Source organism: Penicillium oxalicum, chromosome IV (assembly GCF_001723175.1).
Source record: "Penicillium oxalicum strain HP7-1 chromosome IV, whole genome shotgun sequence".
Taxonomy (NCBI): Eukaryota; Fungi; Ascomycota; class Eurotiomycetes; order Eurotiales; family Aspergillaceae; genus Penicillium; species Penicillium oxalicum.
In genome coordinates, this window is record NC_064653.1 from 850,096 (window position 1) to 873,620 (window position 23,525).

General features: G+C 53.0%; 8 protein-coding genes across 8 annotated transcripts; 6 read left to right on the top strand and 2 right to left on the bottom strand.

The window, feature by feature from the left end:
- Nucleotides 1-486: 486 nt before the first annotated feature.
- POX_d05080 (uncharacterized protein) lies at nucleotides 487-2,301 on the top strand (the record flags this gene model as incomplete). The annotated part of the gene is made up of 2 exons (XM_050113932.1): nucleotides 487-842; nucleotides 1,023-2,301. The coding sequence occupies 2 exons, from the start codon at nucleotides 487-489 to the stop codon at nucleotides 2,299-2,301; spliced, it is 1,635 nt and encodes a 544-aa protein (XP_049968883.1).
- A 3,202-nt stretch (nucleotides 2,302-5,503) lies between these two features.
- POX_d05081 (putative aspergillopepsin A-like aspartic endopeptidase) lies at nucleotides 5,504-7,129 on the top strand (the record flags this gene model as incomplete). The annotated part of the gene is made up of 3 exons (XM_050113933.1): nucleotides 5,504-5,895; nucleotides 6,068-6,831; nucleotides 7,002-7,129. The coding sequence occupies 3 exons, from the start codon at nucleotides 5,504-5,506 to the stop codon at nucleotides 7,127-7,129; spliced, it is 1,284 nt and encodes a 427-aa protein (XP_049968884.1).
- Nucleotides 7,130-8,004: 875 nt separating this feature from the next.
- POX_d05082 (tRNA-aminoacylation cofactor arc1) lies at nucleotides 8,005-9,360 on the bottom strand (the record flags this gene model as incomplete). The annotated part of the gene is made up of 1 exon (XM_050113934.1): nucleotides 8,005-9,360. One exon carries the CDS (start codon nucleotides 9,358-9,360, stop codon nucleotides 8,005-8,007), a length of 1,356 nt encoding a protein of 451 aa, XP_049968885.1.
- A 1,605-nt stretch (nucleotides 9,361-10,965) lies between these two features.
- Nucleotides 10,966-13,005, top strand: POX_d05083 (uncharacterized protein; the record flags this gene model as incomplete). The annotated part of the gene is made up of 2 exons (XM_050113935.1): nucleotides 10,966-11,120; nucleotides 12,297-13,005. 2 exons carry the CDS (start codon nucleotides 10,966-10,968, stop codon nucleotides 13,003-13,005), a joined length of 864 nt encoding a protein of 287 aa, XP_049968886.1.
- A 1,492-nt stretch (nucleotides 13,006-14,497) lies between these two features.
- Nucleotides 14,498-15,664, top strand: POX_d05084 (uncharacterized protein; the record flags this gene model as incomplete). The annotated part of the gene is made up of 2 exons (XM_050113936.1): nucleotides 14,498-15,133; nucleotides 15,275-15,664. The coding sequence occupies 2 exons, from the start codon at nucleotides 14,498-14,500 to the stop codon at nucleotides 15,662-15,664; spliced, it is 1,026 nt and encodes a 341-aa protein (XP_049968887.1).
- A 1,156-nt stretch (nucleotides 15,665-16,820) lies between these two features.
- On the top strand, nucleotides 16,821-18,459 carry POX_d05085 (Mannan polymerase II complex ANP1 subunit; the record flags this gene model as incomplete). Its single annotated transcript, XM_050113937.1, has 4 exons — nucleotides 16,821-16,882; nucleotides 17,047-17,732; nucleotides 17,832-18,151; nucleotides 18,226-18,459. 4 exons carry the CDS (start codon nucleotides 16,821-16,823, stop codon nucleotides 18,457-18,459), a joined length of 1,302 nt encoding a protein of 433 aa, XP_049968888.1.
- Nucleotides 18,460-19,464: 1,005 nt separating this feature from the next.
- Nucleotides 19,465-20,988, top strand: POX_d05086 (uncharacterized protein; the record flags this gene model as incomplete). The annotated part of the gene is made up of 3 exons (XM_050113938.1): nucleotides 19,465-19,583; nucleotides 19,727-20,529; nucleotides 20,660-20,988. 3 exons carry the CDS (start codon nucleotides 19,465-19,467, stop codon nucleotides 20,986-20,988), a joined length of 1,251 nt encoding a protein of 416 aa, XP_049968889.1.
- Nucleotides 20,989-21,302: 314 nt separating this feature from the next.
- POX_d05087 (uncharacterized protein) lies at nucleotides 21,303-22,481 on the bottom strand (the record flags this gene model as incomplete). Its single annotated transcript, XM_050113939.1, has 1 exon — nucleotides 21,303-22,481. One exon carries the CDS (start codon nucleotides 22,479-22,481, stop codon nucleotides 21,303-21,305), a length of 1,179 nt encoding a protein of 392 aa, XP_049968890.1.
- Nucleotides 22,482-23,525: the final 1,044 nt, after the last annotated feature.

Consider the following 23,525-nt stretch of genomic DNA (forward strand, 5'->3'; position numbering starts at 1 on the left):
TGAGCAGAGTGTCGGCTGTGACTCAAAATCGCTCAGAGCCTCCCGCGCAAAAGTACCCCCAAAATTCGCTGATCGCTCTCCCATGGTCCCTGCCCGAAGTAGGCATGGTCTTGATAAGGGCCCAGGCAAAATTTTCGGCCATAAATTTCGGTAAAGACTAGACCAGACGCATTTCCATTGCAGAGAATGAAACGACTGACATGCGGGAGTATCTCGTCTTCGCTTTGGCCTCGCTTCTCACGAAAATGAGGCTCAGCTGCGACGACAAGGATTGCAAAAGCGAATTGCTTATGGGCAAGCTTGATTCTATGCGACCCAGGCTCTTTCCAGTGGCCTTCCTTGCATTTCCACTGTTGGCCTCGGGTATATTTAATGCCCATTGCATCTGTCTGCCGGGTTTTCTGAGTTCTTTTTGATTACACCCGGCTTGCATCGCCCCTGATCATCATTGATTCCGGTCTCAGAAATCTCGGTTGCGTGGGCAAGATGAGGCATTTCAAGAGCACCCATGAGATATCCTATACAGACCTGGATCATGCACACGAGAACTCAGGTTCGCTTCAAATGAGGCCGCCAAATGAACTTGACGAGTCGGCTTCTTTCTTGGAGGCCCGCACACCCCCATTCTGGGGACTTACATGGGCCTTGGAAATTCTGGCGTGTCTGGTGTCAATCGCTATCCTGGCTGCCATCATTGGGTTTCTCTCCCATTATGAAGGATCACCACTTCCTGAGTGGCCCTACATCACCCTCAACGCCGTGATCTCGATCTTGAGTACGGCCATGAAAGCGGCCATCGCTTTTATCGCGACTCAGTGTCTCGCTCAGCTGAAGTGGCTGTGGTTCGGACGATAAAATCGATTGAGTGATCTGACACTCCTCGACGATGCAAGCCGTGGACCCGTTGGGGCGTTCAAGGTTCTCTATAGTTTTCTTCCTCGGTACAATTCAAGGCGACACCTCATTGGAGGGGCATTGGAGGGGCATTGGAGAAGTCACATTACTCACGATTGATATGGTAGCCATCTTGTCACGTTCGGCTGTTTAATCCTCGTCCTCGCGGTCGCAACAGACCCATTTGTGCAACAAGTTCTATCCATCCAGATGCGCCCCGTGCAAGCTCCCGGGCTGTCTGCCTCAATTCAAGTGTGCAACAGCAGCTATAAGTATTCAGACTTCGGACTGGGAGCCGGGCCGGGGATGAACAAAGTCCCTCTCGCGAGCATGGGTGCCATCTATTCCGGCATCTTCAAAACCGAGCTCCCCAACAGCAACCAAAGCACTATGGTGAGCTGTCCGACAGGTAACTGTACATTCGTCCCTTATCAAACCCTCGGCTTTTGTTCTCAATGTGCCAATATCACCGATGCTCTTAAAATTTCAGGAAGCGAGCGGATGTATTCCTTCGCACTGCCAAATGGCTTAACGCTCAGCTCCAACTCCATCATCATGAATGCCACTGTGGGTCTTGACATGCTCCAGATAAATACCCCTGCTAAAGCTGCCATTCTGAAGTTTACCGCCATTAGTGCAGCGGGAGCCGCAGACCCGTCGAAAGCTAGTGCTGCTGAGTGTGTACTATCGTTCTGCGTCCAAACATACGAGGCGTCAGTGAGCCAGGGTGCCTTTGTGGAGAATCTCATTGCTTCGGATACGCGGGTGACTGCCACCTCAGGAGATCAGTACCGCCCAGACTATGCCTTGACTCCGGAGACGTGCTATTCCGACGGTACTCTCTACGAAAAGCCACTGGAGCATCCCGAACGTTGCACCTACAATGTGTGGGGGATGAGTGTGATGGCATTGCAAAACTCCATACGCCCGTTACTCATGGGCAGTGGCTCTTTATTTGCCAATTACCGATTGCAATGGTCCACAGACACGCTGCAAGCGGTATATGGTACCTATGGTAACTACACCGAGATCCAGTCGGCATTTGAATCGCTCGGGTCTTCGCTCTCGACCAATGCGCGGTCCCGTGTTTGCAATTCGACTACCGCGGGCACCACATGGACGAATTCATCATATGTTCAAGTGCGATGGCATTGGCTTATTCTGCCGGGCTCCTTGGTGGTGTTCAGCCTTGTCCTCATGGTGGCTACCATTATACGCACAAGAAAGCAACATGTCTGGAAATCATCGCCGCTCGTATTGCTCTTTTCGACCCTCGAGGTGGACGCAATGGCTCCATGGGAAAATGGGGGCCCTACATTGAATGAGATTGATGCTGTGTCGAAAAAGATGGATTTGAGGCTGGAGCCCGAGCAGGACGGAGTCAAATTCCGAGCCACACGGATCTGATCACGTCGTGTTGGTCTATCAGAGAGGCCGAGGCCCTCGTACAGTGCGTAATTAATCTCATCTCGAAAGGATTACCTGGATCGTTGATCGAACGAGCGATTCTGGGCCGCGACCTACTACCTAGGCTTGACCATTGCACTGCACAAGACCAAGGGTATTCAAAACACACGGTAAGAAAACGACACTGCAACAATATGTATAAAGCCGGACTTGACGGGTGGAGTTGATCAGGACAGAGAAAGGCTTTACTATGACCGACCGGGTCCCAATCCGTTCGCTCTGATTGACGGAACTGATCCAGGGTCCGATTTGGATGTCCCCGTCGCCTCGCTTTCTCACAGCCCAGCTATGCAGAGTCTTGGCTCGGTCCTACATCCGAATCATGCCGGTCGACCGCTCTGGTAAAACGGGACGAGAATCTGATGGAGGGCGGACCTGGTGGGGATGGCAGTGTCTTGCGTGTTCCCGCAGATAGATTGAGGAGTGTCGGGACTCGACTCGGTGGTTGGCCTCGTGGCAAACTGGTGTGACAGACGACAGAAGTACAGTACTGTACAATCTTTTCCGAAGGGGAAAGGAAAAGCAGAGGATGTCTTGCCAGAGATTCACAATCGCATTGTTTTTAAGTGTTCACAGTAGGTGATTTTAGATGGGCGTGGACTGATTGCGACTGAGTGGTCAAGCAAGTACAGTGCCATCGTAGACTGCCGGGTACGGTACTGTGTCTGAGAGTTGAAAAATTTTCTCATTTGTCAATTCATTTCTCTATCTTTTCCCCAAGTCTTTCGACCCTGGACTGTCTTCGGGTCGGAAATAAACTCATCAAGTCGAGAACCATGGGCCATGGGTCTGTTGATCTCCATGAAAGGCGCATGCACCCTTTGCAGCTCGATCTGTTCCAACGACGCGTCCTCTTGACATGAATCAGCCACTCTCGCGCAGGGATCAGTTCCACCACCTTTCCCAGGGTGTGAGGAGACTCCGGGGGGGGGAGTGAACCGTTGAACTCTCGTTCGTCCTCGAAAATGAGCGAGGGCCAAATCAAAAACCTTGAGGAGTCTGCAACTGCTCAGAGGGCCCTCAGTCGATAGCTCTCACCCTGAGAAAAAGAGTACCGACAAAAAAGAAAAAGCCCTGAAAAAGCGCACAGTCGCCCCACCGTTTCAAGGGGAAGCCGGCAGAGCGGGTGGCGGGAAAGATGATTGGATGGCTACCCGCACGCGCTGTTTCACGATCGAACTGCTCCGGCGAGAGTTCTTGGCAGGAGATCAATTCCTCATCTTGAGAGGGATCATCGAGGAGGAGATGTGCATGCCGTCAATCAGCGACTCGCAGGTGGGCAGAGGCGATCGAGTTACGTTTAATGTTTTCACCCAGGATTGCCTCTCTCTTACATTTCGACAAGCAACGTTGTACGATGCGGTTCACGCTGCAGGACAACCTTCCACGGCCTCCGTGCATCACTCCCGCAGGATTGGTGATTCAGGGCCTCCGGTCGTCGAGATTCATGTATGGAGAAGCACCTCAAGCTTGGTGGGCTAGTGCCCCACCGACTCCAGACAGCTCAAACAGCACCTCTAAGACAAACCAGCTCTCTGTGGCACTTGGCTGTCCGTAGTGGCCACCTTTGGTCCCTGACTAGGCCTCAGTTTGAGTGTGGAAGGAGTCCTTCAGGTACGACCAAGATGTGCATGCATAATTGCAGTACTGTTGTCCGGAGAGACACCTGTCAAGCACGAGTCACAGACAGATGAGTTTGCCAAGGGTCGGCCCACGGTAGACGGGGAGTCTCGCCGGAGCTTGACCCCCTGACGGACAGAGGTGGTGATTTCCTGTCGTAGCCGGCAGAGACGAAGAGGAGTGCTGTAGTCGGAGAAGAGAAGCTGAGATGGTGATAGAAGATGAGGAGCGGTAGAAGCAAGAGTACTTCTACAACTACCACTACTCCTCCTCCTCCTATGTACTACCACTCTCCCATCACGGTTATATTAATTACGGAGGTCAAGCGACCTGACCAAACGCATGGACAGTTCACGGCGACAGTGTCCGAGAGTCCACTTCTCAGTCACAATTCGCAGTGGCTCTACTCAGACATCGACGATGCTCACCTCCCGTCGTCAGACTGGTGGCGGGACTTTTGAAGCGCCGACACTCGCCCAGAACCTGCCGAGAAAAGGCCAAGCGCCGTGAACTGGGCCTCTCGATGATAGGAGGCAATGACTGGGTGAACCCTCCCCATGGCCGCCAGGTACTGTAACCTCTTTCCCCCCCGCCGTAGATTCTCTTCTTTTTGAGTGGAGTGGATGTCCCCTCAAATCATGGCCTAGTGACGGGCGACTGGATCAACAATGGACTGGTGTGGCCCAATGCGCGGTTGTTATGGATTGTCTCTGACCCTCTAGGGAATAATGGCCCCCCTCGGAGAGATTAATGGGAATAATGGGAATATTGGAAGCTGGAAAGACTGTCGTCCACTCATCGGGTCTCCAATTTTCTGCAGTCCCGATTCTTGGGGCCATCTCTACATTAGTACATCTCGACCACTTTTCTATCTGGCTTTTCCTTCTCTCTTTCTTGCTTTCCCCGGACATTGTTTTCTCTTTTCCATTTTCTTTTCTCTTTTTTCTTTCGGGGGGATCTTGACCTAGTCATCGTAGACGCCTTCTCACTACCTTCTCTTCGATCGTGCACGAACGTCTGGACGGATTGTTCTCTCATTTTGGCTTAATCTTCTATTTACCTCACACACTCTCTTTTTCTCGAGCTCGTTCAGTTCGAGCCCAATTCTGTCCCTCCCTTGTCCACAGTGCTGGTCCATCGCGGTCGCTTCTTTTGATTGCTCGATCGGCCTCGCTGTTCAATTGCTGCAGCCTTCTGTCGGTGTCATCTTCTACCGGTCCAGTCTGCAACGGTCCCCATCCGTCGTCTCCTTTGCACGCGCTCAGTGTTGACCAACCGTCAACCTCGCCTTTGGTCCTCTTCGACTGGTAACCGCGTTGCAGTGTGAAGATTTCTCTTCTGCAAGGCCCTGGAGGCTCTGAGGAAACCTTTCGTTCAAGCTTCTATTAACAATCACCATTCTCTTCTTGTGATTCTACTCTGCTCGACCTCTCACTTTTCTCCTGTCGCATCATATCTCTCTGCTCCCCCCCAACGAGCTCTTTGTATATTTTGACCTTTGCGTCCACACTCTCTCGCCACGATGCAGTCCTATCTCTCTCTGATCCTCTGTCTGGTCCTGAGCGTCAATGTTCTGGCTGCTCCCGCTCCTCAACCGGTTCGGAAAAGCAGGTCTTTCCATATCGAACGAGTCAAGCGCAGTGATTATGTCGCCCATGGCCCCGTCGCCATTCGCAAGGCTTTCCGCAAGTTCGGCATCACGCCCGTGGACTTTCAAAACATCACGCTCAAGGACTTTGAACCCTTTGAGCACCAGGCCTTCCGGGTCAAATCCAACCAGGCCAGCATTGATGAGCCAGACCAGACCGGTGCAGTGAGTGCGACTTCGGTCCAGAATGATGTGGAATTCGTCTCACCCGTCTCCATCGGTGGCCAAACCGTCACACTGGACTTTGATACCGGTTCCTCCGATATGTAAGTCTCTCTTTCCCTTCCTCTCTCTCTCTCTCTCCCCCCCCTCTTTTTTGTGGCAACCTTCTCTGTAAAGGCAGCAGTTCCTTTTTCATGAGTGTGCGGAGTCTCATCCAATTGATCCAAGGTGAATCATCTGTCTGACCCATTTCCCTCTTCTTGAAAATCCCTCTAGGTGGGTCTTCAACGCTGGACTTCCTGCGTCCATCACCGCGGGTCGCGACATCTATGATCCCGCCAAATCGACCACCTACAAGAAAGTCGAAGGTGGTACTTTCAAGATCAGCTACGGTGACTCGTCCTCTGCCTCAGGCGGTCTCGCCCAGGATGTGGTCAACATTGGCGGTGCCACCGTGAAGGACCAAATTTTCGGTCTGCCGGACCGTGTCTCTTCCTCCTTCGTTGACGACACCTATTCCAACGGTCTCGTCGGACTTGGCTTCTCCTCCATCAACACCTTCACCCCAGGCCCTCAAAAGACCTTCTTTGACAACATCGCCTCGGACTTGGAAGAGCCCGTGTTCACGGCCCGCCTGCGCAGCGACGGCGTCGGCGAGTACGAATTTGGCAAAGTCGACCATGCCAAGTATACCGGCAACCTGGTCAACATCAGCGTCGACTCCTCCTCGGGCTTCTGGCAATTCGAGGCCGGTTATTTCGCCGTGGGCAGTGATGCCCTGCAGAAGGTCACCCAGGTCCCCCGGGCGATTGCCGATACCGGTACCTCATTGATGCTGGTGAGCCCTGAGGTGGTCACCGCGTACTACAAAAAGGTGCAAAATGCCGCCTACTCCAGCGGCGTGTCCGGATGGGTGTACCCTTGCTCGGCCAAGTTGCCCAGCTTGACCGTCGCCCTGGGGGACAAGTACCAGGCCACGATTCCCGGCTCGCTGGTCAACTTTGCCGAGGTTGGAAAGAACACCACCACTGGCGAAACTGGTAAGTTGGGCTTTTTCCCCCTTCCCTTCTTCCTTTCTCTCTCTCTCTCTCTCTTCTCTCTCTCTCTTTTTCTCTTTTTCCCCCTTGGTCTCCCCCTTTTCTTCATCCAAGTCCACTCCCCAACTCACACCGTTGGGAACCACCCAAACTAACATCCTTCCTTTTACCAGTATGCTATGGTGGCATCCAATCCAACCAGGGCTCCAGCCTCCAAATCTTCGGCGACGTCTTTCTCAAGGCTCTCTTCGTGGTCTTTGACCAGCGCGGTCCATCCCTGGGCTTTGCCGCCCCTGCATAATGGATTGGTAGCTTGAAGTTCACCCTTCTTATTATTTAGGCCGGGTCCGGTTGATGGATCGTCGAGATGTACGAAGAGATCCCATCCTCTCTTCTCAGTAGGCTTGGAGATTCCCTGCTGCAAGGTGTTTCCTCTTTTGCTTTGAGGATAGACAGAGAGAGAAGGAGAGACTTGTCTTCTGGCGGTCTTGTGATGCGGGGGATCGTTTAATTGTGCAGATATTGTATTTGACATAGATGTTGTTGATAGAGATTCAAGAACTGATTTTGCTTTTCGAATCTTAATTGCTCGTGGCTGTTCGATCTAAGCTGGTTGTAGATGGTAGCTGTATGACAAGGAATGTGCGTGTGGTGCGCAGAGTTCTAATACTCTTGCGGAGGGTCCACTTACAAGAGTGTAGTACGGGCTGCGAGACTTTGTCTAAAAGTTGTTGAAATGGGCGCTCGAGTGCACAAACAACAAATAGGTATTGCCGGAATTGATACTCGACTCCAGCTGAGGCGGGGAATGGTTCCAATCCTGTTCTAGGTTTATGGTCCATTTGCAGCTACAAAGTACAAAGAGCCCCCGGGTCACACTGGTATGAGGAACATTGACCAGTATCGCATCTCTCTTGTTTTTTTCTTTTTTTTTTTTTTTGGAAAATCGATTGTTCATGTCTCATAAGTATGCAATTCAATTGACATGGAAATATGGCATCTTCTTGTTTTTTTCAGTATGGGGAAAAAAAAGAAAAAGAAAATCCCCCCAATGATTGGTGTGCAAGGTCATCGCCAGCCAAATCCCGTCGTTACATCTCTCTGTCTCTCACTCCCTCTCTGCTTTTTCGAGAACACAAGAGCTAACACACCAAAAAAGACCCAATCGGTCCCCCTTTACCGGACGGTCGCGTTCTTCAGGCTCTGAACTTTGCACACCACTCCGGAAGCAGTGACCAGCTTGCCCACGGCAGGCTTACCGTCCTGCTCCTGGGCAACAGGGACAGCACTCTTGTCAAAAGCCACCTCCAAGTCCTCGGTGGTGGTGAATCCGGGCTGGAACGTCTCCCAGATCTTCTTCTTGGGGTTGAGCTGCTTCTCGGGCTCACCCTCGGACCAACCCTCAAAGTAGATGCGCTCACCGGCAGGCGCGTCGGCCGGGGGGTTGACAAGCTCAACGGGGCCGGCGTGCGAGTCCTCACCCTCGGCCACACGGGGAGAGGCAGCCAGAACCATGGCGCAGGACTTGATGCCACGCATGGTCACGGGCTTGAGGTTGCACACGGCCACAATCTTGCGGTTCTGCATCTCCGCCAAGGGAATCAGTCCGTTCAGACCGGAGCAGACAGTGCGCACGGTCTTGCCGGTCTCCTCGTCCACGGAGGTGTTCTCACTGCCGGGGGCGTCGCCGCAGTCGATGGTGGACACGTAAAGAGAATCGGCGTTGGGGTGGTTGACGGCGCGCAGGATGTGACCGACACACAGATCGATGATGGAGGGAGTCGGAGGCAGAGCCGGGGCAGCAGGGGCCTTGGGTTGCTTGGGCTGCTTCTCCTTCTTTTCCTTCTTCTCCTTCTTGTTGGTCTTTTGAGGAGCAGCGGCGGCAGCGGCACCCTCAGCGGGGGCAGCAGGAGCCGCAGCACCTTCGGCGGGAGTCTCGGGCTTACCCTTGCCCACAACGAGAGGCTTCTCAGCACCAGCAGCAGCAGCATTGGCCTTCTCGCGCTTCTTGCGCTCCTTCTCTTCCTTGGGGTCGACGGGCTTGGGCACAAACTTGATGTCGTTCACGTCAATGACGACCTTCTCCTCGTCGGGGATCTGCAGCGAGAAGAGCTTGGAGTTTTGCACAAAGTCGACGTGACGAACAACATGGTGGTATCCCTGCTCTCCGGTGCGTTCTTCGGCGGACCACTTCTCAACCATGGGAGCCAAAACGGCGTAGACGGCCACATCAGCGACCGAGGGCTTCGTGCCGAGCAAAGTAGTCCGGGAGGCCAAGTGGGTGTTGAGCTGGTTCACGATACGAGCAACAAGATCCTTGTCATCGCGGGCCAGGGCTTCCTTCAGGCCAGTGACGGTGTTCATCCATGTCTTGATGTCCGCGTCCTCGGCCACACTGAAGCTCACAGTGGGGAAGATCTTGGACGAGGCATGCTGATAGTCGAGCTCGGTCGCATTCGGCGCCACGGCATTGGGGTACGAGCGGTAGAGGAGGGAGAGGAGGGAGGACTCGGGGGCAGCTGCGGTCGCCATGGTGAATGTGCGCAGAGGAGGAGATGGAAGAAAAGAAATTCGTGGAGGGGCACGGATCGGAGTCGAAGATGGGAGGAGCCGCGGGGTCGTCCTTTGGGCCCGCAACAGGCGCACACAATTGCAGAAAGACAATTTGACGAAGATCCCAATGCAAGTTGGGATCAAAATTAATCTGGTTCTTTGCGGAGATTTAAAGGATTCACGGGTGAACTTCTTCGCTCTAGTCTTACAGCCTCATCCTTGATTCCCTTCCTGTTCCCTTTTTTGGGGGGTGGTCGTCTTTTTTTCGCCGGCGCCGGTCCCCCGAGGCCCAAGTATGCTGACTCAGCCGGTAGAGCCGCCCGCTGTCCGGACCTGCGCTGTTCCCACCAACTGGTCAGTCGTTGCCAGTTCGGGTCGATGGTGAGGTATGAAATCGGCCCGTGATCTTGAAGCACTATGTTCACTTTGATTCCGTCATCGGTTTTATTCCGGTTTTTCGAAATGCTGCAGAGCTCCAAACGTAGGTCGAAATTAACTCGCAGGACTTGTGTATTGCTTGCAAACACCCGTCTCCCTGTTCTTGCACGGCAACAATTGCAGAGACTCCAACATGGCACGTATATACGCGGGTGTTGCCCCCGCGGACTCCCGTCAAATAACATCGGCCGCGACGCGAGTCTATACTTGGCAGAGCATTGAGATTGTGTGGAAAAGGTGAGAGATAGGTACTCCCGCGGACTCCCGTGCTCTGTCAGTCGACACTACCTTGGAAGATATCAATTCAAGGCGGTCGTCTTTGCTACCTATACCAGGTGTGATCGCGTCCCAAGGTAAAACCTCCGACTTTCGGGCAGGGAAGATGGGTGCTATATATACCCCGGGCCAGCTTCTGCCCTGGTACCTGCGAGGAAAACAATCTGCACAACGGCATGAGGACCTAGACTTTTGTTGATTATCAGCTCGGGGTCCATTTCTTACCTACCTCGTGCCATCCGCCTGTTGATGGAGACCACTCTAGTCTAGGGTAGGTAGGTCGTAAGGTAAGCCTCACAAAAAGGTGGAAAAGGTTGAATCAGGAGGACCTACGGACGAGGTCACACTAGGCATGAATCGCGGAGGAACATTACCATTTGACCTCATGTAGGCCCAATTGAGTGGGTGTAATCGACTTGGGTGATCAGGTTGCCTTCCAGTTGCATGTACAAATGCACGAGTCATCAATGGAAAAAAAAAGATCCCAATGTGATATGAGCCGAGACGCCTATCTTCTACATTCGTGTATCCAAGACTGGCTGCCCCTTTCAAGTTCTCGTATTTCCAGTGATTCCGTACGAATAAATTTCCATTTAGTGATAGGTGCAGCTAACGTCTAGAGATGGCCGTCGAAGCCCCCCAGTGTCACTGTCCCCCGAGTATGGACTGATTGGCCGCGCTTGATGCCTCGTCCGCAGGAGGTAGCTTCTCGACAAGATGCGCTTCTTCACCAACCGTCCAAAGTTGCGATACCCCTGCTTGAGACATTCAGTGGAGCCGGTATAGCCGTATTTTCAGGACATCATCTCGTCCAAGGTGGGCTGCAGCAGCCCTCAAGATTAGCCCTTCTTTGGGATCAAAGCACCACAGATGGTTGTTGATGATCAGGGCGCCAGGGTCTACGCTTCGGGCCAGACCCTGTTCAAAGGCTTGATGGCAGTATACACTTTGAGTGGATTGCAAATCGACCTGAACACGACTGACGTCCACTTGATTTCGTTTTCTTCCAACCGATTGGAGAATGGGTGCGCTGTCAAGAAAACCTTCCAGTCCGTTGGAACACTCCAAAGTTCCCACCTCGGACAAGTCAATTCGTTTCATGTGCTGCATGGAGTTGATGTGTCTGGTGAACCTGGACGAGAGAAGTTTCCGACGGCTTGGCCTCTCATCGTATTGAATTTGCAACTAGTGTGAACGCCGGGTCATCTTCTTGAGATTTCTGTCTCCTTGGACCATCCACTTGCATTGCAGAGCGTAATGTGTCAGGCTCTCTCTGCCCAGCGCATGATCTTCTGAATCAAGTCTCGCCTCCGTCTCCGCTTCGCAGCGGCTCACGACCGACGGGGGCCCGGTCGCTGTCGTTCTGGCCCCCGCGTGATCATTCACGTGAGAGATGGAACGTGGAGTTCTGTGGCCAGATAACAATGCCTCCTCTGTGTTCCCTGGTGGTAAGTCCAATTATCCACCAGGACAAGATGGGGTCCCTGTGGCTTTGCGTGGCGTCATCAGGGAAAGGAGCTTATCTCCAAACTTGTTCTTGCTATACGTCGAGTCTAATGTCTGAATTGCCTTATCCGCAATGCAAAATCAACCCGGGGTAGAGAAAATTCATCAATGATTCAACGCACTCCCACATGGTGTCCACTCGATTTTACTGTAGATCGCCGGCTCCAGCGTGGACGGGGACCCTTGCAGTGGGTCTATCATGAGGGAAATTGCTTTCAATGATTGGGTGTCTCGAGAATCGGCTTTCGCACTAAAATGAGTCACCATGAGTCTTACAGCCATTGTCCAATCATTGGAGAACAATTTGCTCTTCTGGATGAATCCCTGGACCTAGTCCCACCTGCGAGCGTCCAGCCAAGCCTCAGCCCTCTTCTCTCTCTGGTTCTCCTTGCCCAGAACGGCTTATCGCGCAGTCTGCTGACGGGCTGACGCGCCCCCCCCCGTCTTACGCCCCCAGCCCAGCCTTGTCGCCTGCGAGATATAACAGTTGACCTTCCTGCCCTCGTCAAAGTAGGTTTCTTCTTTGAGAAATCATCCAACCATCGACCTCGTCGACGGAATCACTGTTGTTCTTGAAGTCTCCTTGACTTCCTTCCCTTCCTCCCTCGTCCACGCGCCCCGGGCCCGCTTAGGCCCGACGAAAGGATCCAACCATGTCGGCCAACGTTTGTACCAGCGTCCTGGCCATCGCCCAGGTCTGCCAACTCTTCTGGCAGCCCAGTGCATCTGCGAGCTGCATCAAGCGGCCCCGTCAATTCATCGGCATGGGATCAGCATACTCATAGTCACTCGTTTAATCATTTTGTACCATTCGATCCTTCTTTTGCTGCTTCGACTTCATCTTCTTCTCCCTCGACGCTGCTGGACGGCATCTCCACCACATCACCATATACCACTTCTTACGATTCATTATCGGCAGCGCACTCTTCCACTCTCTGGACTGAACCTTGCATCCCCGCAGCCCAGGCCGACTGGAACTCTTACCTACATGACCTGTCCATCCCACTGCCCTCGGCCTCGGCATTGACCGATGATCTCCACGTGGCCATCAACGGAAACGTGATCTACGACATTCCCCAACCGCCCTCGCACGGATCGCTCTCTGATCTGGGATCTCAAGACTCCTGTTCTCCCGTCCTCTCGCTCGGCGCCAGTCCCTCCAGCTCGTCGACCTCGCCGAGGGATGAGTCGTCGACCCATGTGGACCGATCTCGCATCGAGAAACGGAGGCTCAACGCGCTCGCGGCACGCAGATGCCGCCAGCGTCGCGTGGATCGGATGAAGGACCTCGAGGATGAACTGGAAGCGATGCGCAAGGAGAGGGACGATCTCAAACTCAAGGTCTCTCGCTTGGAGGGCGAAACGGAGGCTCTCAAGGGTCTTTTGTCTCGGAAGAGTGGATGAATTACACCTGTCGACCTGATCTGCCTGTTGACGGGCCCTTGTCATGTTTTAAATGAATGAAAATCAAAAATTTAGATTGAGAACTCTCTGTGTCTGGCCGATGGATTTGAAGATACGTAAGCAACATGACTTCCGGTACAGTTCTTGTCCGACTGTCATAATCACGTCAAGAGCAGCAGTCCAATCCCGAGCCATCTTCCGCTCACGCCTGACCGGGATTGGACGTGGTCAACGTATGCATCATTCGGGGCCACGAAGCATGTCGGTCGACATTTTTGGCCTCGATCTTGAGCCCAAGCGGTTATGCCCCGGCGCCACCATTCTGTCGGGGGAAACCCTGCCTTGTATGAAGCTGGCTGTTCGGGCCGAAAAGCTATACATAGAACGATGCGAGCTTGTATGAAGTACTCCTCGACGAGCCTTTTTGCTAGTACCCAGCACATAGATGACGGGGCTGTCTACCCTCTAACCCTTCTGCCCGAACATAATTGGGAACCTGAAACAATCTACACTCCATCCGCCAGCTGGATGCTGACTGTGTCCCGTCTCGGATCAGTGGCATTCAACCATCCCAAGGCCCCCCCGAGTGATCTTGTTCATCGCACAATTTTGTCAAGGTCCAAGTGAGAGCAGCCTTGGCGGGGCCCACTGCTCAGGTTGACCCAGTGCCCACTCGCATGCACCCGAGGGATGGACCGGTCCACTTGATCTTTTCCACGCTTTTTGTCGTCTGCACGATGTTGGGATCTGCACAAAGCCCAATACCGCGAGGGCCAAGAGTGAGACACGGCGGTCACCCTCGTGTGAGAAATCGCCGACCGACTGTCAAGGTGATCCCTGCAGCGGTTCAGATCGGACCCCCCGGGGCCAACTACCCGAGCGCAGCGTCCTCTTCCTGGGCTCAAGATTGACACTCATCCGCGACCTTCATCCGAGAGAATGTGGAGGGTGGACACCGGTGGGACACTAGACGGTGGACACAAGTGTGTAGTTCTTATGAAATGGCCCCCCCCGTCCGACGAGGTCCCAAAACTTGTCGGAGTGAAAACCCAAAAGTTGAAAGGAAGAGAATGGACCCCAAGGCCCGCCCCTCTCCAAAGTTCTGTAAATAGTTCATCTACACCCGTCGTGGACAAAAAGTTTATCGAAATCAGAGATTTCTCGTGCAGGGCCTTCAAGCTCATCATTATACCCTCTCCCCTCCGACAGATTGCAGCCCGCATCTTTCTCAACATACTCCTGACCCCTGCGGATTCGTCCGTCAAGCGCCGACTCGATCTGCCTCTTCGATTGCATGTCACCGAACGATTTTCCTCACCGTCCTGTAATCTTGGCGAACCTGGAAGTTGTCAAATCATCTCGGTGCCGCATTCTCTCACACAATATTTAAAGAAAAAGAGAGGGACTGCCACCGTCAACATCTGGCGTCACCTGCGTCGTGCGATTGACCGACCAGCACGCTCTGCGATCAACACACACATCTCCACGAGAGATGGGCCGATCATTAAAGGGCACCGTCATCATCACCGGCGGAAATGGCTCCTTGGGATCTGAAATCGCCATCGCCATCGCCAAAACCCAACCCTTCACACATCTTCTCCTCACGGCCCGAGATCCCAATCGACAGGATGCGCGAGACTTAACGGAGCGCATCCGCATGATTGGACCTCGGTCCATTGAAATTCTGAGTTTGGACTTGACCGATCTTCAATCGGTTCACACGTTCGCCCAGCAGACCATTGAGCGCGTCCGCACAAAAGAGATCCCGCCCATCTCGACCTTGATCCATTCCGCGGCCACCGCCTCCTATACCGTTGACGATCCCACGATTGACGGGTACGACCCTGTGTATCAGACGAATTGCATGGCCCCATTCGTTCTCACTGTGAGCCTGTTGGAGGCGTTCCGCGCGGGCGACGGAGCTGCTTCCGACGGCGGTGCGAAGGTGATCTACATTGGGTGTGCAGAGGCGGCAAATGGTCGATTGGATTACTTTGATCGCGACCGGGAAGAGACGCACCAGCCGGCTGGTTCGATCATGTCGAAGAAAGAGGCGAGTCTTCGATTCGGGAGCAGTAAGCTGCTGGCCAGCGTCGCATTGTACGCTTTGCGGCGCAGTCTTGCCAGTGTAAGCATCCTTGCCTAGGCCACATTTCCCAACCAGCTCCTACTCCCCCTTCGATTGGCTTTTGTTCCCCCCCCCCCCATGGTCTCACTTGTCTTCTCTTGCATCGCGGCATGTTTGCTGACACCGCGCGATTCTTTCCAGACGACAAATATCGCATTAGACATCTTCACCATGGATCCCGGAGTCATGGCGGGAGACAGCCATCTCCGAACCGGGACCCCCCTGTCCGTCAAGGTGGCACATCAGACCCGGTCGGGCCTCGGCCCGATTCTACGGATGATGTCTCGCAGCTCCGTCAACAAGGCCAACGTGCCGGCCAAGGCGATTGCCAAAATCGCCTTTCGTCGACCCGCCGTCGAACAGGCCGAGAGGTACTTTGTCCTGGATGATGAGTACGAGGCTGCTTCCGTTCTGCGAACGCTGCACGAAGGCGCGGCGATGGAGCGATTGTTGCTGCGGATGATGCGACAGACCGATGGGAGTGCCAAGAGCTCTCCCGGATCGACGAGTCCTACGCCGACAACATTTTGAAGACGGGATGAGAAAGAAGTCGGAGTCTGTCACCACGGGCCCCCCCCCTTGTAATTAATTCAACGCATCCCCGCAAACGAGGCGTGGGCTGGGAGTTTGGGATTTTGGTCGATTCAAAGTACAGTACATAGTCGTCCCCCATGTGTGCATCTTTCTTGAAGCGAATTTCTGTTGCGAGCACCAAATACCTAATACCAAATATTCAAACTGAGGTTGAGATGCTGCCCGTGCTGGCAGAAAAAAACAGATCTGGTAGGCTTTCGCGTTGCAAAATGCGTTCACAGTAGTCATGTCCAGTATGAATTCGAGTGTCGCGACCTTGAATGCTCGAGACGGTCAGGTCAAAAGGGGTAAATCAACTAAAGGACTTCCATTTTCTGCTGTAGAGAAAATGTGTGCAAATACACGGTACCAAAAGATCGACCGGAGGCGCAACGTAGGATCAGGTGTTCGTCTGCGTCTCACCGCAGGACTGGAAACTGTAGGCTCGTAGCGTCTTATCGAAACAATTGCCTACGCAACGTCTTCAACGTCCATGCTGCCTCAGATGGCTGGATCAATGTCTATTCGACAGGGCACACTACCAGCCAAGGGCATTGATAAGCAAGCTGCCTTTTTTTATTCAGTGGCTTGGACCGGTACTTCCTTCGATCGGTGGCTGCAAGCGGCCGACCGGATTCGTCGCGCGCTGTGGAATCGCGCGGGATCGGCCCAGCTTTGCGACAGCTGGAAACCCGACGTGTTGGAATTCGTCCTTCGATCTGCACGCCGTTGCTGCGGTTAATTATCGTCTAGATTTGCCCATTCTTCATCCTGCGCACATCTTTCACCAGGCCACTTTGCCTCTTGGTTAATTCTTCTCGCTTTCTCGCTCAGCTCGGCTGTCTTCCCAAGAGCGTGTTCCCAATCTCCGCCGGCCAGTCTTCCTGCCTCTTGCTTGTCCGCCTTGCGTCCAGTCCGTCGATCCGTTGATTTGACCTTCCCAGCAGACAGGCCACTGTGCTGAACGAAACAGCTGGTTCCATCTCATCTCGAGTCGAGACTCCAAAGTTCTATTTGTCTCTGAGGAGGGGTTTGACTACCAGTGACTCTCGAGGACCGCTCGAGTCTGTGGAATCGCATCAACGGGGTTCTCCATGGTCTTGGCAGATCCGCGATGAACAGGCACTACGCCTCCCCCAAGGGCCAGTCCTTTCCCTTCTCCATCCCGTCGAATCGGTACGTACTTTTTCTGTGGGGGAAATGTGACCCATTGTATCATTGTTCATAAGAGACGATGGAGCGGCCCGACAACCGAGAGATTGCCGTGGACTGCGATCTAAGCCCAACGATTTAAGAAGGACCTCCGGGCTAATGAATGGCTTGTGGCTATGACTTTGCAGCTTTCAACCGCGCCCGCAGCCCGCTTTTCGCCGACGACGCCAGCTTTTCCACCGACTGCTTCTTCTCGGCAGCGTATCCATCCTCCTCTTTCTCTTCATATTCCCGTCCTGGCGCGCGGCCCTTCTTCCCGCGATTTCTCTCGGTCTCGTCAACAGCTCCGAAGACCTCCATCACCTCCAAACAGTCCGCTACTATGACCTCTCAGAAATGCAAGGTACGGAAAAGGGTTGGGAGCGCGGCGAGCGGGTCCTGATGCTCACGCCGCTTCGTGATGCGTCGTCCCATCTGCCCATGTTCTTTTCGCATCTGCGAAATTTGACGTATCCCCATAATCTGATCGACTTGGCCTTTTTGGTATCGGATTCACGGGATGACACGATGGACATGCTGTCACGTATGCTGCAAGAAGTACAGAACGACCCCGATCCAAGTATGAGCTTTGGCGAAATCTCGGTCATCCAGAAGGATTTTGGTCAAAAGGTCCAGCAGGACGTGGAGAGTCGACATGGCTTTGAGGCCCAGGCCAGTCGGCGCAAACTCATGGCGCAAGCCCGCAATTGGCTGCTCAGTGCCACACTGCGTCCCACCCACAGCTGGGTCTATTGGCGCGATGCAGATGTCGAGACGGCACCGGTCACGATTATTGAGGATCTGATGCGGCATAATAAGGACGTGACGGTACCGAGTAAGTCCATCTGATCCATTGCACGAATGATTTCACAATGAGTCGTGGATCTTTGTTTGGCTGATTGTTTTTGTCTCTCTCTCTCTTCTCTGATTAAAGACGTCTGGCGCCCGCTTCCGGATTGGCTGGGCGGGGAACAACCGTACGATTTGAACTCGTGGCAAGAGTCGGAAACGGCCCTGGCCCTGGCCGAGAGCTTGGACGAAGATGCGGTCATTGTGGAGGGATATGCAGAGTATGCGACGTGGCGGCCTCATCTGGCCTACCTTCGCGATCCCTACGGAGATCCTGATATGGAGATGGAATTGGATGGCATTGGCGGTGTCAGCATTTTGGCCAAGGCTCGCGTTTTCCGCTCTGGAGTCCATTTCCCAGCCTTTAGCTTTGAACGACACGCTGAGACTGAAGGCTTTGGCAAGGTGAGTTAATCGCTGTGTGCAGTGAGCTCTGAATTTTTTTTGGGTAACGAGAAGATTCTAACCCCCTTTCGCAGATGGCCAAACGCATGAACTTTTCAGTGATTGGTCTTCCACATTACACCATTTGGCACTTGTACGAGCCCAGCCTAGACGACTTGCGCCATATGGAAGAGATGGACCGTGAGCGCGAGGCCCGCGAAGAGGAGGAGCGACGAAAACAATCTGCAGAGCAGAAGAGGAGCAAAGAAACTGCGGATTCCGATCATTCAACTGGCCCCGAGTCCACTTCCGCTGAAGACTCTGCTTGAATCCGCTTTGATCGAGGGCGGTCGCGTACGGATCCAAGACTTTCCCAATTCGAGATGTCATTTCACCCTCGGTCTGTCTCATGCTTGCTTTTCCAAACTTTTTCTTAAAATCATATGATTTCAGTGGTCTTCTGTCCAGCTGGCTGGATATCTATCATAGGTGTGGGATACATTCGGGTGGCAGCGTCGACAAACCGCACGTTTTCTTTTTTCTCTCTCTTTGGCCCGAGGCTGTATTCCATTTTCCCCACAAGACACCGATTTCGGGATCCTTTCAGATACGCGCGGATCAGAAGCGTATACCAACACTGGCTTTTTGTCCATGCCGAAGGCTCAGCTACTTTCGGAATAGCTAGAGAGTGTCTCTAGGTGTCTAGGTTCTAGACACTCGTGTCGTGTTGGAAACACTGTTGTAGATTATACTTGCTTAGACATGGTATTGCTTCTTTCCATTGCCTGGTATTAGATATTTTGCAACCAAAAGAAGAAAAAACCAACTAATTTCTTGACCAGACTTTTTCCATTTTGCTTCAGAGTCGTCGCAACCTTGGGATCTGGGATAATACTAGGTAGCCAGGCTTTACAGCGACTCTAGAGTCGACGCAACCAGGTCCCCCCCAAAAAAAACAGTGATCAAATTACATTTGATTTCGACTCGGACAAGATTATGCATGGATCTAGTATCAATTCATCTACCAATACAAGAAAATAACCACACACACACTCTCTCTCTCTAAAAAAAGAAAAACAGGATCCATGATTCGCAATCAGTCTCTAGCATCATGACTCCGCACCCTCATTTAAATGTGGTCTGTGCACATCCCTGCGTTTCTCCGAGTCTCCCCCTCCGCACGGCACGCGTGTCTCTCTTTTTTTGCCGGGCGGGGAACCCGACGCGTTCTGCTTGCACGAAGCAGATGAATGTGAGTTTGATAGTTTGCACGCGAACGAGGATCAACACACTTGATATTGGAAAAAACGGTATCAAGTACAAATATACGAGCAATGGCAACACAGGGGTCAAGAAGTATTCTGTTCACAAGTACATTACCACAGCAGGGATTCCGACTGTTGGAATTGACGCCCGAATTGGAGGAACTCTTGTCTTTGGAGGATGCGCCGACGTAAGTGTGGTTTGGGATTTGTTTTTTCTATCATTCTTGTTCTTGTTCCTTTTCACTGTCTTTTTTTTCTTCTTTTTTGAATTCAGATTCAATTCCAGTTCCAGTTCACACAGGTCCATTCGCCATCAAACTAACAAAAGCAGTCTCCAATTGAAATCTCCCTCTGCCGCACTGGCCCGCGCCGTGATCGATCCCAGCGCCCTCGAATACGTCAACCTGTGCACACCGACCCGAACCTATCGCATTCGCCAAGTCCAATCATCCAATTCCCTTCACATCCTGCAACCGAGTCTAGGACAGATCTCCAAAGAAGATATCAAAGTCGTCGAAGATACAGACACCGACGGCGAGAACATCCAATCCCTAACCACCCTCGTCGATGGAACTGTGACGACCATTGCAAAATGTGGATCGACCCTGGAATTGCACACCCCCCCGGAAGGGTTCTCCGCCGTGCCCTTTTTGGAAAAGAGTCTGGCTTTGTATGATCGGCGGATTGGGGACGAGGATGTGGATGTGGATGTGGACATGGTTCATGCGGACGAGTCAATGGACGGGTTCAATACGTCGGCACCGGTCGATGGGCGGACTTTGCGAGATCGAGTTTTTGCGGATATCCCTGTGTCGGCGGAGCAATGTGAAGTGGCATGGATGGGGCTATGTGCTTTTGTCGATGAGAGGCAGGGGATTTGTTTTCGGCCGTCGGCGCGGATGCGATTGACGCTTTGGAAACGACTCGTGGAAGGGGCGACGTTGCAGGGGATCGATCTCAACAAGCAGTTTCTGGTGAGAGATCTTTGGAAATCGGTGCTTGATGACGACGATGATATGAATGGGGATGGGAATGGAAATGTGGCTTCTCCGTTTCCACGAGCCTTTTTTGAAGCTGTGGTTCGAAGGCTTTGCGTGGTGGACGAGAGACCTGCCTTGTCCGCAGAGGTGAAATGTAAGTGTACTGATTGGGTTTTGTTTTCCCCGTCCGATTTCGTAGAGAGAGTGCGTTCGCTCTTCTTTTTTTTTTCCCCTTCTCTTTCCTTGATCTATGTTTCTAATGTCGCACCAAACAAAAACAACAGGGGCAAGCTTTGACAAGGTCGAATGCGCTTCTTGGGTTGGTGAAACCTACCTTGCCGCCACAGCACCTACGTCGACATCAGCCGTCAGCCGGAGCGAGTTTATCCACGCATGGAAAGATTGTCTTCCCGAATCCTGGGGTGAAGAGGCGTCGCTCTCCAAGTTACCCCCGGGCTCCTTTCAGAATTCTGATCCTACAACGCTTTACTATGTTGACCCGTCGCAACGTCAGCAGACGGGCAAGGCTGCAGGTTCAGCGCCCGCGGCTGCGACCAAGGTCAAATCCGCAAGAAACTGGCACGAATTGCTCAAAAATCCAAAGAGTCGTTGATGCTGCAAATACATATCAATCATCAACATGAGCTGTTGCGCCTTACGTGGAGTTGCCTCCCTAAGGTCGGTGTTTCTACCAAATGAAGAACCCGTGACCACTGCCGCAAAAAGAACGAGAATCAAAAAAGACACAGCAAGCCAAAAGGAAATGAAAGGGGTAATGCACGCTTTGCGGACTCCATGTGGAGTCTCTGTGCGAAATGAATCGAAGGCGATGGGGTGAAGAAAAGAGAAAAAAAAAGAATATGTCACGAAATCATGAAACACGTCGACAAGTCCTCAGACGAGTGGGGGTGTCTGGTCGGATATCAATTAGCACCAGGCATACTTCTCATTCAACACCCATTCTACGTCCTGGCCCAATCCGTGTTGATCTCCCGTCCAACGAAGGCATGGGATGCTGCTCTTCTCGCGGTGCTCGACCTGCACATCCGGGTCCAGCACCTGCACGGCCTTTTGCAAGATCGGATCCGGGTTCCAGAATTCGACGGTGCTCAAGTCCCATTCCTTGGCCTCTTGTTGCGCGCGCCGTAAGATGCCCACCATGGCTCGAATCAAGCCTTGCTCTTCGTCCGCCGACGTGGGCTTGTTGTAGACCCATCGCAGGATATAGAGCACACTGCTCTCCGGTGTATCTCCAAAGTTCCGGTTCCACGTGCAGTAAACTTGTGCGGCGTCATTTCCCGCGCCCTTGACCAGGGGCGGCGATCGGTCAGAGTAGAGCTCCCGCACAAAGAATTCTTCACGGGCCCAGTGCCATGAATAGTGGTCGAAATCCGGTAGAATCGCCACCTGCGCGGCCTGTGACTGTTGAGATGCCCGTTGCATCTCTTCACGCAGAGTAGATAGGACGGTGTCGTTGCACATGGTCTGTTTCACATCCTCGGCGAGCAAGTCTCGCGTCACCTGGTGCTCACTCGTCCCATTCGATTTCTCCTCCACGTCATCCTTTGCCCGGGCCGGAAGGACCATGTGTGCGGAGGCATACGGCTCCCACCCGAACTGTGCGTAGAATTTCTTCCCAATATCCGAGAACAGAATTGTGAACAAGGTCCGGCCTCGTGGCTGCTGTTCCATCTTCCACGTGTCGAGTTTCCGGCTCAGCTCCTCCATCATGCGCTTGGCGTACCCTTTGCCCCGGAATTCAGGCCGGCAGTAGACACTCCCGATGCCGTGGGTAGAAACTTCTTCCACCTGGCCCTTGTGAGCCAGCAGGGCCTTTTTGGGATAGGTCTCACAGGAGCTGAGAATGGTGCGGTCGCCCTCGGGCTCGGAGCCGTCCACCAAGATCCAGCAGGTCACTCCATCCCGAACCAGCTGGTGGTTGTGGAGGTGATCCTCACGGGTGATGTATGTTTCCAAATCCAATGGGCCCTTCCAGGCGATACTGTTGAGCTTGATCGAGGCGATCCGTTCCTCGGGCGTTGCGGGAACGAGAATGAGGTCGGGAGAGTCCCCGTCTGGGAGATGTGGAACATTTGCCGCGATCATCTTGGAGATCAACCGAGGGTATGGAATTTCACGATCCTTGACTTTGTGAAGAGTAGCTGGGGTGGAGTCTTTTGGTTTATTATTGTTTTCGTTTTTTGTTTTTGTGTTGTGAATCTTTTGAACCACGTCGTCTTCCCACCGTGATGCTTCTTTGTCACTCTATCAACGCCCCGACGCCGGGAGATAGGTTTTTATGGACGGAGGTGAGCCCCAAACAAAAAGCAGGGCAGACCAATCAATTGCATAAATTGCCGTTCCGATCGTGGTCACAAGCACCTTTTTCAACAGCCCCTTGCGGTCGTATCACGTCAACGATCTGTTTGGGAGGGGGGGGAGTCAATTTGCCGGTGGCCTCTTGGTTCTTGTTTGATTTCCCGTCTTCTGTCGACGAGGATCTTCCGGGGACGATGATCCAGTCTCTGGTTGAAATGGACTATTTTCACACCACGTATCCCAGGTAATCACGGACCCAGCAGAAAGATCATGGACTGGGAAGGGGAAGGGGAACCGGGAGAAGGAGGAAGATCAGTCCAACGCAGCCGCCAGGTTGAAGCTTCCAAAAGAGAAAATCCGGGGTCGACCGGCGTGCCAATGAACCCTCAAAGTTCCAAGTGGATAACCTCGTTCGGGATCGGTTCCACGGATGGTCAGGAACGCATGATATAACGCCCGGGACACGCCCTACACACCCTACGGAGGAGGGGCGCAGGGATCTTTAGGAAAGAGGATCGGGCAAGTCCAGCGAGATAATGATGATCCTGACGATTGTTCTCGATCCTTGGCCATTCTTATTTCCCCCCCCAACACCCAGCTAACACTGATTCCATGACTGAGATTGAACAGGGTGGTGACCATGATGATATGAGGTAGGCGGTAGATTGATTTTTCTTTTCTTTGTGATCATCTAGGAGCTCTCTCTCTCTCTCTCTCTCTCCTTGTTCTGTTCTTCTATGGGTCTATTGTTCCCTGTCCATCCAATTCGTTCGTCCCTGGAAAACACCCTGTGCATATGCGCTTATCATCGTTATCGTCATGCCGGTCAAG